Source organism: Stomoxys calcitrans, chromosome 5, assembly GCF_963082655.1.
Source record: "Stomoxys calcitrans chromosome 5, idStoCalc2.1, whole genome shotgun sequence".
NCBI lineage: Eukaryota > Metazoa > Arthropoda > Insecta > Diptera > Muscidae > Stomoxys > Stomoxys calcitrans.
The window spans coordinates 71,904,836-71,918,335 of NC_081556.1; the positions used below are offsets into that span (position 1 = coordinate 71,904,836).

Here is a 13,500-nt window from a genome sequence, read left to right on the forward strand (position 1 = left end):
GCACATAGTGTTCTGTTGTGACTTCCAACAACTGTTCTAAGTACAGTTGAATTCGGTCTATAACATGATATAGCTCCCATATAAACCTATCTCCGAATTTTATTTCCTGAGCCCTTACAAGCCGCGATTTTTATCCGATTTGGCTGAAATTTTTCATAAAATGTTCTATTTTAACTTCCAACAACTGTGCCTAGTACGGTCCAAATCAGTCTATAACCAGATGTAGCTCCCATATTTTAGCAGGTGGTTCCCAAGTTTCCGCCCGGCCGAACTAAGGACGCTTTTACTTGTTTATTTTCAAGAATTTTTTGCCTGTTAGGGCGGGATTCGAACAATAGCTAGAGCTGTTGCCGTTGTCTAGCCTTCCAAGCCATCAATACATCTTCCAAAAGATGCAGAGTCATTTCTATGTCATCGGAGTAGTATGATGGTGTAGACAAGAAATCTGCCATTACACAAATACATGCATTGAGAAAAGAACAGCTAACAGACAGGGTTGTCGAGCGTAGTAAAGTAAGAGCATTGTACATCATGTCAATGGCGGGCCTTCAAGCCTACACTACTAATATGGCCGATGAGTTATTTTAACCATCTCGCGATGGTGGTCGCAATCTCTGGCTTTTCCTTTCCAGATCGTTGAGCTCGTCTCGAAAGAGAAACAAACAAAAATTTTAAAGTAAATGAACTACTCCCTAACAGGCAAAAAAATCTTGAAAATAAAAATTCGGCAGAGCCCGGCCGGGATTCGAACCTGGGCACAAGGAACAATGAGAGCCGTTGCCGTTGTCTAGCGTTCGAAGCCATCAATACATCTTCCAAAAGATGCACAGAGTCATGTGTTTGTCAGGGAATAATGTAATTGAGTGGACAAGAAATCTGCTTTTGTACAAAAAATGCATTGAGAAAAAAACAGCTAACAGACAGGGTTGTCGAGCGTGTCGAAAGCACGCTAACTTCCGAAGGGGTAAAGCTAGCCGCTTGAAATTTTGTACAAATACCCGATACAGCTCCCATATGAATCGGTCTCTCTATTTTAATTCTAAAGCCTCCAAAGGGCGCAATTCTTATTCGATTTGGCTGATATTTTACACAGGTCTCCAACATATATTTCAATTGTGGTCCAAACCGGACCATATCATGATATCGCTCTAATAGCAGAGCAAATCTTTTCTTATATCCTTTTTTGCCTAAAAAGAGATGCCGGGAAAAGAACTCGACAAATGCGATCCATGGTGGAGGGTATATAAGATTCGGCCCGGCACGCTTTTACTTGTTTTTATTATTATATATTTTTTTTTTACTATCGTCCAAAAATTTTGCACAAGCCATTTTTTGGCCCCAAGACGAACGCTTTTGGTTCAGATAGATATGACTCCCATATCAATTTCCATCCGATAGAGCTTTTATGCACTTAAAAAAATTCTGTCCTAATTTTAAAAAGGGTTTATTTTACCATATCAATCTGGCATCCCTGCATCTAGAGCATTAAAATGCGTCCACTATACTTTTTCTCTTTTATGAGCTCTTTGGCGGAAAAAATCTCCACTTTGAAAGAGAAACTGCAAAAACCCAAAACAAAACAGAGAAAAGATTGGCTTACGTCTCAGAGGCGGAAATAATATCTTGCTTAGTAGGCCCCATAGTGAACACAAGGCTCAAATGTGGCTTTACAAACAAGGCCCTAAACTATTTGGATAAGTTGTCTCGTAGTTTCTTCACGTAGAGAAATGTCAAATATAGCGTGTTTCAGCAATCAAGGTTAATATCTCATTTGTTATCCAATCGTTACGATTTTTAAAAGATATCACTTTTTTGCCTCACGATGAACTCGATGGCTTTTGCTGAAATAATACATCACCCGATTTACACTTATCAATTGTGTTGGTTTATTTGTTTTTGTTTGGGTTTGTTATACATTCACAAGCGACTAAACCGATTTTCTTGAAACATTCACAGATGGTGTAGAATAATCCCCTGGGTAATATAGGTTAAATTTCTTTTTTTTCGATATTTTAAGTAGAAGAACATTCCTCTTCAAGGATGGGAAAGCGATTTAAGCATATTTTTCTTTGGACCGTTATGTAAATAGATCAAAAAGACAATATGAAATCACATTAAAGGTATATAGGAATAAGTACTAATATGAAATTCCGATATGTACTAATATGAAATTCTGATATGTACTAATATGAAATTTCAATCGTTGCAATACGGGATTTATATTAAATGAAATGGAGAGTATAGTACAACAATATGGAACGTAAAATAGCGGGTTCTAAGGAATACAGTACATCTCAAAATCCGACTGAGGCCCATTTGGACCAAATAATATTCAAATAAAGGCATATTGGAGTAAAAAACTGCTGTCGAAAAAACATGCGGAATAGTAGAACATAAATATTCACGAAAAACGTTTTTCCTTAAGCCCAGTAACGAGTGCATTCGCAGTGACAAAGACTTCACATATTACAGTTGAACCTCGATTATCCGGGTCTCTATTGCTTTTGTGCTTCTATTAACCATGGTTTACCTCTATTAACCGTGCTTTCCCCTATTATCCGTGCACCACTCACATTTTTTGATTTAAAACTCTAGGATGCCCCTTTTTATTTTGAGTTTAAGTTGAGTATCAAATAACATTCAGTCTTCAGTTAAAAGCTAACCGGTCAAGGTGTTTCTTGAAAAAGGCTCCAACTACAAAAGAAACAGAACGTAACGTTCTTTCAATGCACGAAGAATTGGAACTGAATAAAGATCACAGTAAATACACATATCAGTTGGTTTGTTTTCAAAAAAATATGATGTAGGCCAACAAATTTTACGGGATTTAATACAAAAGAAGTAAATAATTTTTAAGTATGCCTATAGAAATTCTAAAAAATATTGCTTTGATAAAGACAAAGTGCTTTTGCTTCTAGACGTATGTAAGCAGTGATATCTGAAAAAGTTATAGCAACATTTTTTCTATATGCTTAATTCAGCCTATTGTCCAAGGGAAAATCCGAAACCACCATAAACTAATCATCCAAAAACTTGGTTTCAGATAGCAGACACGATTTCGCCAAATCTTTGAATATCAAGACAGCTGCTATATCTTGGGTCAATGTAACACCACTAGTTTAACATAATGTTTGGGACAACCTGCTGTCCCACGAAAACAAAAAGGGGAATTATGCTGCAATTATACAATCAAACAATGCAATAACGCCTGGATGTTCAATTAATGATCTCTCTCAAACTAGATGGAGGTCGAGGTAATGTCAAATCCTATGCTATTGTATCTGATGACATACTACATATGGCTAACCAAAACGAAGAATACGAGACTAATGGGGATTCCGAAGAATCAGACGAATGAAACTCCAAAAACCAGAAATCCCCCATTAGCTTAAGCAATATAGGCATATAGTGTTCTATTGGAATATCTTGAAAACAATAGTAGTCCATAAATTTCAGAGAAAGATGTTCATCACATACAAACAAACCAAAAAAATTAAGAATACACTCGCAAAAACAGAAAACATTGAATAAGTACTTTAAACATTTATGCATATATATTTTAAAAAGCTTTCTATACACCAATTTATATAAAATCATAGAAACTGTGTATGGTACCAGAAAGCAATAAAAACATATAAATAATGAAATTTAAGAAAAACCTCTATTAACCGTGTCTTCGATTTTCCTTGCTCAACTCGGTTCTCGACTCACAATCACTTTCTGATTAGATTTAGCTATGCCCGTCTGTCTGGCTGTCCGTCTGTCCTTGTGCACAAACTACAGGTCGCACTTTTCATCCGATCGTCTTGAAATTTGGTATGGGAATGTTTTTCGGCCTAGAGACGAAGCCTATTGAAATCGGAAAGAATTGGTTCAGATTTGAATATAGCTGTCATATATACATATGCTCGTCCGATTTGCAGAAGTACAGCAATAAAATGGTCATTTGTTAACTGATTCTCCCAAAATTTGGCAGGAAGGATTTTCTTATGACTCTCGCTATTACTGGTGAATTTTATAGAAATCGGTGCAGATTTGGATAAAGCTCCCATATATATGTTCGTCCGATTTGCAGAAATACTGCAGTAAAATGGTCATTTGTTAATCGATTGTCTCGAAATTTGGCAGGAAGGATTTTCTTATGACTCTCGATATTACTGGTGAATTTCACAGAAGTTGGTTCAGATTTAGCTCTCATATATATATATATCGCCCGATTTCCACTCTAGACCCACCGCATTTATTGTCCAATCTTCCCAAAATTTTGTACAACGCTTTCCTCGACGACTTCCACAATATCCATAAAGTTTGGTCGAAATCGCTTCAGATTTAGATGTAGCTCCCATGTATATGTATGGAGGCCACAGTAGCGCAGAGGTTAGTGTGTCCGCCTATGACGCTGAACGCCAAGGTTCGAGTCCTGGCGAGACCATCAGAAAAAATTTTCAGCGGTGGTTTTCCCCTCCTAATGCTGGAAACATTTTTGAGGTACTATGCCAGGTTAAACTTCTCTCCAAAGAGCTGTCGCACTGTGGCACGCCTTTCGGACTCGGCTATAAAAAGGAGGCTCCTTATCATTGAGCTTAAAACTTGAATCGGACTGCACTCATTGATATGTGAGAAATTTGCGTCTGTTCCTTAGTGGAATGTGCATGTGCAAAATTTGCGTAATTCCCATGTATATGTTCGTCACATTTTGGGTAATTTTTTGTCATTTGTCAACCGTAGTTATTACATTTTGAGCATATGTGCCTTACTCGATATTTGATACAGTAATTTTAATAACCTATCTGAATACATCCGCCGAGTTCCATCAAAATTGGTTCAGAATTAGATATAGCCCCCCTTTTTATTTATAGGGTAGGTGTAGGGTATTATAAAGTCGGCACCGACCGACTTTTGCCTTTCCTTACTGGGTTTAAATGGGCATATTGTTAATTGTTGGGGCGAAAAGTTTAACTCGGGACTAGTACTTTAGATTGTAAAAAAGGCACAGTTGATGCAAATGTTCACCATTCTATCCGTCTAGTATAAGTAGGTCTTCAAAAGTATTTTGTTGGGAGCCTATTCAACACTAGGTTTTGGATATTTAACAGGCCCTTGTGCTAAAAGACTACTTTAATTCCGCCACTGGGAAGAACAAAGCAAACACAAACCAAAGTACACATATCTACTAGCACTATAGTGCGACATTCTTACACACATACACACACACACTGAATTTCAGTGGGAGATCTCATGTGCATGTGTGACTTTATAGTCGTCGAAGCTCTTCGGCATTTCGCTTGCATACGACTTTCTGTAGTTCATGTTCTCAGTTTTTGTATTGCCAGTTTGTACTTAAAAATTAACCGAAAATTCTCTATTCATTTGATATTCGTGGGTCAACCGCCTCCAAATAGGAACGTTTTCCCACAACACGCATTTCACTCTATTTTGTCGGCATACAACAATTGTTCATTCAACTAAGATACTTGCTCCTCTATGGCGATTGCATTTAGTTGTGACTCTTTTTAAGTGAAGTCAACACATTTAAGCACTTAGATCATCATTTTATTGGAGAACATTGTGTTGTTTAGTGGAACTTACGAAAACCCAAGTTGTGTGGAAATACATTGTTCTGCTGCTACCTCCGTGGAGTCTTGCTTTGTATATTGGCCAAGTGATTGGATAACTAATCGACCGAAAACATTGGATTTGTTATGTTTTTGCAGTTTTAGTTGAGTGGGGGTTTTAAACAAAGAACACTAAAAGGTGTCGGTCTACGAAATGTACAGAGAGACCGCGGAGAGACTAAAGTTTGTAAACAGCGCCGCGACTTCAACTGAACTCAGAAATTGCTATGGCCCACGATATACCAGCCAAATACTGGGTCAACAAATTGTCAATCTCTTCATTGATTTTATTTGAATGCGCTCTTGCGGCAAGACGTCAAATAAACATGTGGAGTGTAAAAATCGGTCAATTGTGTTGTGGTTGCTTGGCCGTGTGGTGGAGATAACGCCAACTGATTAATAAAAAATAAATAAATGCGTGACTCTTACTCTCTCAATCTCGTCATTAAACAACGCCACAGAGTTGCCATGTGTTGTTGTGGTGAAATATTTTGATGATCACAGACTTATCAATGAATACATTTTTAAGTTCGACTGATTGGACTATACTTCATTCAATAGATGAAATGATTGATATTTTCTATTCTATTTTGAAAACTGGAATACCTTGAGCAAGTCCGAAAATAATTACCTTAAGAACAAGTAAGGAAAGGCAAGAGTAGGGCGGAGCCGACTGTATAATACTCTAAACCTACCCTTTAAATGGAAATTGGGCAATACCACAATATGGACCCTAAATCGAATTCTTTACCGATTTCGATATATTTCGGCAAAGGTTTTCAGATGGGTAGTAAAGCAATCCATACCAAGTTGCGAGCAAATCTGTTTAAAATGTTTATAACTACCATAACTGAAATTAGGGCGATGTATATATTATTTATACTAGCCGAACCGGGCCCGCTCCGCTACGCCTTCGTTTACTCTCTAATATCTTTTTAGGGTGGGGACACTTCGCCCTGAATGCGGATATTGAATTCGTGCCATTGTAGACATGACGCTGAACACGTTCGAATCCTGGCGAGAAGATCGGACAAAGCGTTGTTGGCGACATTTGCGAGGTACAATGCCATGCATGGTCATTTAAAAAATTTTCCCCAGAAGAGTGCATCACTGCGGGACGCCGTTCGGACTCGGCTGTAAAAAAGGTCCCTTATCATTGAGTTTAAACTTGAATCTGAAAGAATTCATTGATGTGTGAGAAGTTTGCCCCTCCTCGGTTCCTGGTGTTTTAAAAAATTAGGGTAATGAGAATTGCTTTTAAGGGGAGGGATGGCACCTCAGATATTTCGACTCAAATATGGATATCAAATTCGTGCTGCACTTCCAAATCCCTTTAATTTGAGTACCATATTGCCATGGCCGGTAAATATGGACCGTTGGGAGGGTGTTTTGGGGCTGGGGCCGCAACCGACACTTTGCACAGAAAACAGATATCAAATTCGTTCTTTATTCCTAACGGAAATGAAGTTCAGTTTAAGGGGTGACTTAGGGCGTACCTTAAAACGCTTGGCTTCAAAATTGGATATCAAATTCGTTTTCTACTCTCAATTACTTTTCATTTGAGTCCAATATTGTTATAATGGGTCAAATAACCCATTCGACGTATCTTTAGGAGAAAAAGCGTCACATAAACCTAGAACGCATATTTTAATGTCTTATTCGTAATCTACTCCATGGTCGGTTAATATGCCCATTTGGGGGTATTTGGGAGGTCGCATTACTTGGACTTAATGTTTAATGCCATATTTGTAGTCTACTGCCTAATACTTTTCATTTGAATCCCATATTGACATGAACTTCGAATATGTCTTTTTGAAGGAGTTTTAGGGTTTGGGGTCCCGCTGGGTACTTGGTCCCAAATTTTAATACCATATTCGTTTTATGGTCTCCAATACCTTTCATTTGATACTCTTGATGTGCCCATTGTGTTGTGGCGTTTTTAGGGTAACATATCGACATCTAAAAATTATATAGCCTATGTTTCCTTCCAGACAAACGTACACAATCTATGAAGATTTTAAGAAAATCGGTTCAGCCAAGTCTCATATAGTCATAATGGGTCTAATGGCGTTTTTGATGGTTGGCGGGACCCCCTATACTTCGATCTGATCTTGTATGCCAGATTCGAAATTTACTCCCGAATACCTTTCATTTGTGCCCCACATTGAAGTGAACGTCCCTATGTGTGTTTGGGGGAGTGTCCCGGTGGGTATTTAGACTCAAAATTTAATACCATATTCGTATTCTACTCTCCAATACCTTTCTTGGTACCTATATTGTCCCGATCGGTCCACTTTTGATTTTGGGTTGTTTTTTTGGCATAAGAGGGAGGGTCCGTCGGTTTTTTTTTCAGACCAACCTACAAAATATGCGATTTCTAGAAAATCGGTTCTGCCTTTTTTCAGTCTATACGGAACAACCAAACCGAGTTCCATATTGGCTAATTGTGCCCAATTTGGGCGTTTTTATGACCCCCTATACTTCGACGAGAATTTGTATGCCAGATTCGTTATATACTCCCAAATACTTTTCTTTCATTTGAGTCCCATATTATCATGATCGTCAAATAAACCTATTTTAAGGGGTTTTGGAGCTGGGGCGACCTCCCTGGTACTTGGACCCAAATTTTATTATAAAATTCGTATTCTACTCTTGAATTCCTTTCATTTTAATCCCATATTGTCTCGATCGGTCCACTTTTATTTTTGGGTAGTACTTTTGGGTAAGGGGAGGGTCCGCCCCCCTTCCGATATTAAAACATTACATTGCCTTTTTTTCCTTCCAGACCAACCTACACAATCTGTGAAAATTTCAATGTAACCGGTTCAGCCGTTTTTGAGTCTATAGGAATAAACAAACAAACACAAATTGAATTTTATATATAAGAAAAGGGAAGAGAAAAGCGATTTTAATAAAATTCACATAACATGTTAAATGTCATAAAAGAATGATTTGTGACAAGCTTGCTTTAGGATAGATGGAAAAATTACCACATTGTTGGAATACCACTCAAAATTGGTCTAACGCATATGTGGAAACTATATCGAAATCTGAATCGATTCCGGTCAAAATCAGTACAATTAGTAGAAGCCATAAAGGAATACATTGTGGAAAATTTTGCGAAAATCAGTTCATAAATGCACTGATAAATGCTTAAGAAATTAACATCGGGCAATAGCTATAGTTATGCTGATTTATCGAAAATTGTGCTAAGTTCGTTCGGGCCGAATCTTATATACCTTCCTCCGTGGATGGCATATTAGGATAAGAGTTGCTATGCTTTTGGAGCTATATCAAGTTATGGTCCGATTCGGACCATAAACGAATTGAATATTGAAGACCATAGCAGAAGTCAATGTGTAAAATTTCAGCAAATTCGGGGCCCCTTTAGGAACCGATCGGGAGATCGGTTTATATGTATCAGGCTATAGACTGATTTAGACCATATTTGTCACGTATATCTAAAGGTTTAAGTAGTATAATCGGGAGAACGGTTTATATGGGAGCCTTTATCAGATTATGAACAGATTTAGACCACACTTGGCACAGTTGTTGCGAAATAAAACTTAAAATACTTAATGCAAAATTTCAGCCAAATCGGATAAGAATTGCGCCCTCTTAAGGTTCAAGAAGTCAAGAACCCAGATCGGTTAATATGGCAGCTATATCAAGTTATGGACCGATTTGAACCATACTTAACACAGCTATTGGAAGTCTGTATTCTTTTAACTTTAGAATAGAATTTATATAAATGTTCCCCATACAGTGCTGCCAGGACTTTTTCGGAAAAAACAGTCAAAATTAAGTAAAAATGGTCAAAATTAAAAAAAAAAACTCAAAAATTTTAGAAAAAATCAATCGCTTTCTTAAATTAGTCTTAAATACATTAAATCGTGATATTATCGAAGGGTGGAGACCACTATAATGTTTGTTAATACCTTTACTTCAAAAACATTGAAGTTTGAATATTTTTTTTTTAATATTTTCAAGAAATACGTAAATATATACATAATATGTTTTAAAAGAAAAAATAATTTTTATTGTAAAACAAAACAAATGATAACAAAAACTATGGAAATCAGACTTTAATATGATTGGAGAGCTTATAACATTTAAATGTTTTATTATATAAAGAGTGCTTACATTTTAAGGGTCGATGATGTAAACGTCAAGCTTTCTTCTGCATTTGATTTGGCATTTCTCAATTTCACACTATCACAATTTTTATGATGGAAAGATAGATAATCGAGCAGAGCGTTAAAGTGATTCAAAATCAACATCGACCATTTTAATTTAACCAACCTTTACATTAAAGTTGGGCAATGCGGATTTGTCATAAAAAGTCAACCATAAACCATAATTCGGAACTTGTTCTCTCTAATTTGAGGTCAATTTCAATACAAATAAATCCCAAAAAAATCGTCGAATTATAAAGAGATTCAAGCAAAAATGGTCAAGCGGCAAAGTGCCAAATTTTGAAAAAATAATCAAAGTGACGTAAAATCATCACGTCCGGCTGTCCTGTCCCTACAGACCATCAGACAACTATCAGCTGCTTCAATTATTTGTTTTACATTGAACTATACAAACATTGAACCTTTACGCCGCCTCTTCTGTAAAAAATGTTAATACTACACTTAGGTAAGGTAAGGTTGAAAAGAGGTTGGAGATATTAATCCGCCCCATGACACTATGGACATGCACATAAGTCATACCACACTCCTAAGTTGGTTCATGTCTGGTATTGACGGTGTGTGTTAGCCGCGAAAGCCGGGCAATGACATAGGAAATGCTCCAACGTTTCATTATCTTCCTAACATGCCCCATACATTCAGTGAGCTCGTAGTCCTAGTCCTGTTTCGTTATTATTATACGCTATACTGACCTCCTTCTTCACTTCCTTTTATTGAAAGTCTAGTCTTTTCAAATACATACAACAATACATATTCACAAAACTGAGAGAAGCCTTAAAATAGATTTATTTGACAGTTCTATAAAGGAAATCTGTCAAATAAACATATTACAAATCTACATTAAGTTTTCTTAGCTTGAATCTAAAACTTGTATATATTTATATACATTTACACCGCAATCTACAAAACTTTATGATGATTTGAATTAGGTTTATTTGACATATTTCTTTATAGAGCTGTCAAATAAACCTATTTTAGTGTTTCATTAAGTTTTGGGAATAAGACCGTTAGTCGTTAAGGATTAAATAAAAGAAATTCTTATAAATACAAACCTATGCAAATCTATACAATATGGGACTCAAAATGAAATATTTTGGAGGCAAATTTGAATTTGACATCCACATTTATATTCAAGTCTTAATGGGCCGGGTTTATGACGATTTAATGGGAAAAACTGTCTCGAGTGTGTTAAAAATGGCGTACGGATGGAAAATGGCGGAGGGAAACAGAAACTTAATGGGTTGATTATGGATTGCAACCAGTGTTGCCACTCAAAAAAATTATTTTCTACCAAAATTTAAAAAAAAATCTTACCAAAACCTACCAAATGTTCTACAAGCCAAAAATGATATATGTTTTTATATTCACTACTGAAGTGTTGGTCATTTTGCTATTCCATCTTTCATACATCATATTATACATTTTCTACCCTACGACCATCTAGTATGTATATTTTATACATACTAGATGGTCGTTATATTCATAGATGATCTCGCTATCTCCCGATAAGAAATTTTGAATTCATAAAAGTCTGAGGTACTTTTTTCCTCGATATCAATGAACAACCCAAGGCGGATTTAAAAGGTGATCTCATTTGTATAACAATCCTATATCGGATCGTCTAATCCAAAATTTTCCTATCAAGCTGATGTACTTAACCGACATTGTCCTCAACGCAACCCATGGTACAATTAAGAGGTAGGGTCATTAGCACAACAACAAAAATCTACCCCCGACGAAACTACCTTAAGTGGCAAATGCTGTAAATTTAAAGGTTAGAGTGGTTTTAGAATAAACTTTGTTTTACAGCTTATCTTCCACAAATATGCATTTATATTTTCATCACTATAACACTGTTTTGTTGCTTATGTGTGGAATATCGGATCAAATAGAACACCTTTTAATATCTTAGAAAAATAACACAGCTGTGATATCAAGCCTTTGATATTTCGATAGCAAAATTAAAAAAAAATCACTCAGCTGTTCGCATGACTACCTTATCAGAGCATCCTGAACGCAACCATAGAATCTTGCGCTCGAGTGTGTGTACATGTGCCCGTATTATGAGAGAAAGAGAACGTGCAAAAAAATTGAGTGGTTTGCTGTGAATGTAAACAAAGAACTGTCATCTTAATAAAGTTGAAATCTGAATATTCTGCTCAGTTTTTCAAGCGGAATGCTGTCAAACTTCATACAAAAAAAAAAAAAAAACGTCGGCGAAACATTGGCTGAAAATCGGCGGAAAAGTAGTACTCTGTTTATAGTGAGGAAAATGCCAAAAAAAAACTACTATAGTGGCAACACTTGAAACTATTGCCAATATCATTTTAGTTTGTTTCATTGGTTTTAATGGTTCGTATTTCTTTATTTATTTGAGAAAAAGTATATAAAACTAGCTGAACCGGGCCCGCTCAGCTGCGCCTTCTTTTACTATATAGGGCACAAAATTATCCTTTGAACATTTATTTTCGACAAAAAAGATCTTTTAGTGAAATGCCTTGCTACGAAAAAAGTACATGCCTATCGTTGGATTAACAATAAAAGTGCCTTTATCTGAATTCCATATGATCTTTATTGGACCACGAATTCTCTCGCATGGTTTAATGTCATTCTAAAAAGTCGTTATTTCCGCCCGATATTCTGATGATGTCCGATTTAGGAGTGTTTGCGGGGGAGAGGTGGTCCCCTAGACACTTGGCTTTGAAAAAATATCAGCATCGTGCTCTTGTCCCAAATACCATATATATATACCCCATTGGTTGCCGTTGGTTTAAGTAGAGTATAAAGGATGAGGCGTCCCATAAACACTTGGCCCCAAAATTGATTATCAAATTAGTTTTCCAATCTCAAATACCTTTCATTTGAGCCACATAATGGCATGGTCGGCAAATTTTTACCCTTTGGGGGGTTTTTGGGGAAAGAGCGGTGCTCCAAATACATGGTCCCAAAGTTAGATTCTCGTATTCAACTCCCAAATACCTTTTTTTGAGCCATCGCAATATGGATGGTGAGTAAATAATTGCTGTTTGTGGTCTATTTTGGGAAAGCGGTAGATCCCAGAAAATTGGTCCCGAAAGTGAGCATCAATTTCATATGAGCCCCACATTGACATGGTCGGCAAATATGGCCGATTTAGGGATGTATTGGGGAGAGGGGTGGTGCCCCAAACACTAAGCCCTGAAAATATATCAGCTACGTGCTCTATTCTCATGTATCTATATATCATCTATTTGAACCCCATATTGGCATTGACCTCGAAATTACATATCAAATTAGTTTTCTAATCTCAAATACCTTTCATTTAACCCCCTTATTGCAAAAGTCACCAAATATGTCCGGTTTGGGGTATGGGCCCCAAAAACTATCAATATGGGCCCCAAAAACTATTCGTATTTTACACTCAAATAGCTTTTAGTTAAACCCCATATTACCATGGTCAGCAAATAAGTCATGTTTGGGGAGTGTTTTGGGGAAGGGGTGGACCACCAGAAACTTGGTCCCACGTTTGGATATCAAATTCGTATTCATTCATACCTTTCATTTGAGTCCCATATTTCCATGGTGGATAAATGTGTCCGATTTAGGGGTGTTTTGGGGGTTGGCGTGGCCTCCCAAACACTTTCTCCGACAATTGGATATCAGATACGTTTTCTAATCTTAAATACCTTTCATTTAAGTCCCATATTGTCGTG

The 13,500-nt window shown here is 36.8% G+C and overlaps 1 protein-coding gene across 5 annotated transcripts in view; it reads right to left on the minus strand.

Annotated features, from left to right (window-relative positions):
• The window catches only part of LOC106088760 (transient receptor potential cation channel trpm), a 572,136-nt gene that overhangs the window by 275,276 nt on the left and 283,360 nt on the right, over nucleotides 1-13,500 (minus strand). Inside the window, exon 1 of one of the 5 annotated variants that reach the window (XM_059369570.1) lies at nucleotides 5,590-5,814. The exons of the other annotated variants lie outside the window; for them this stretch is intronic. Within the exon in view, the coding sequence (XP_059225553.1) occupies nucleotides 5,590-5,616 (27 nt within the window). The 5' untranslated portion in view covers nucleotides 5,617-5,814. Of the gene's footprint in view, nucleotides 1-5,589; nucleotides 5,815-13,500 lie in introns of those variants that run through there. 5 annotated transcript variants of the gene reach the window in all.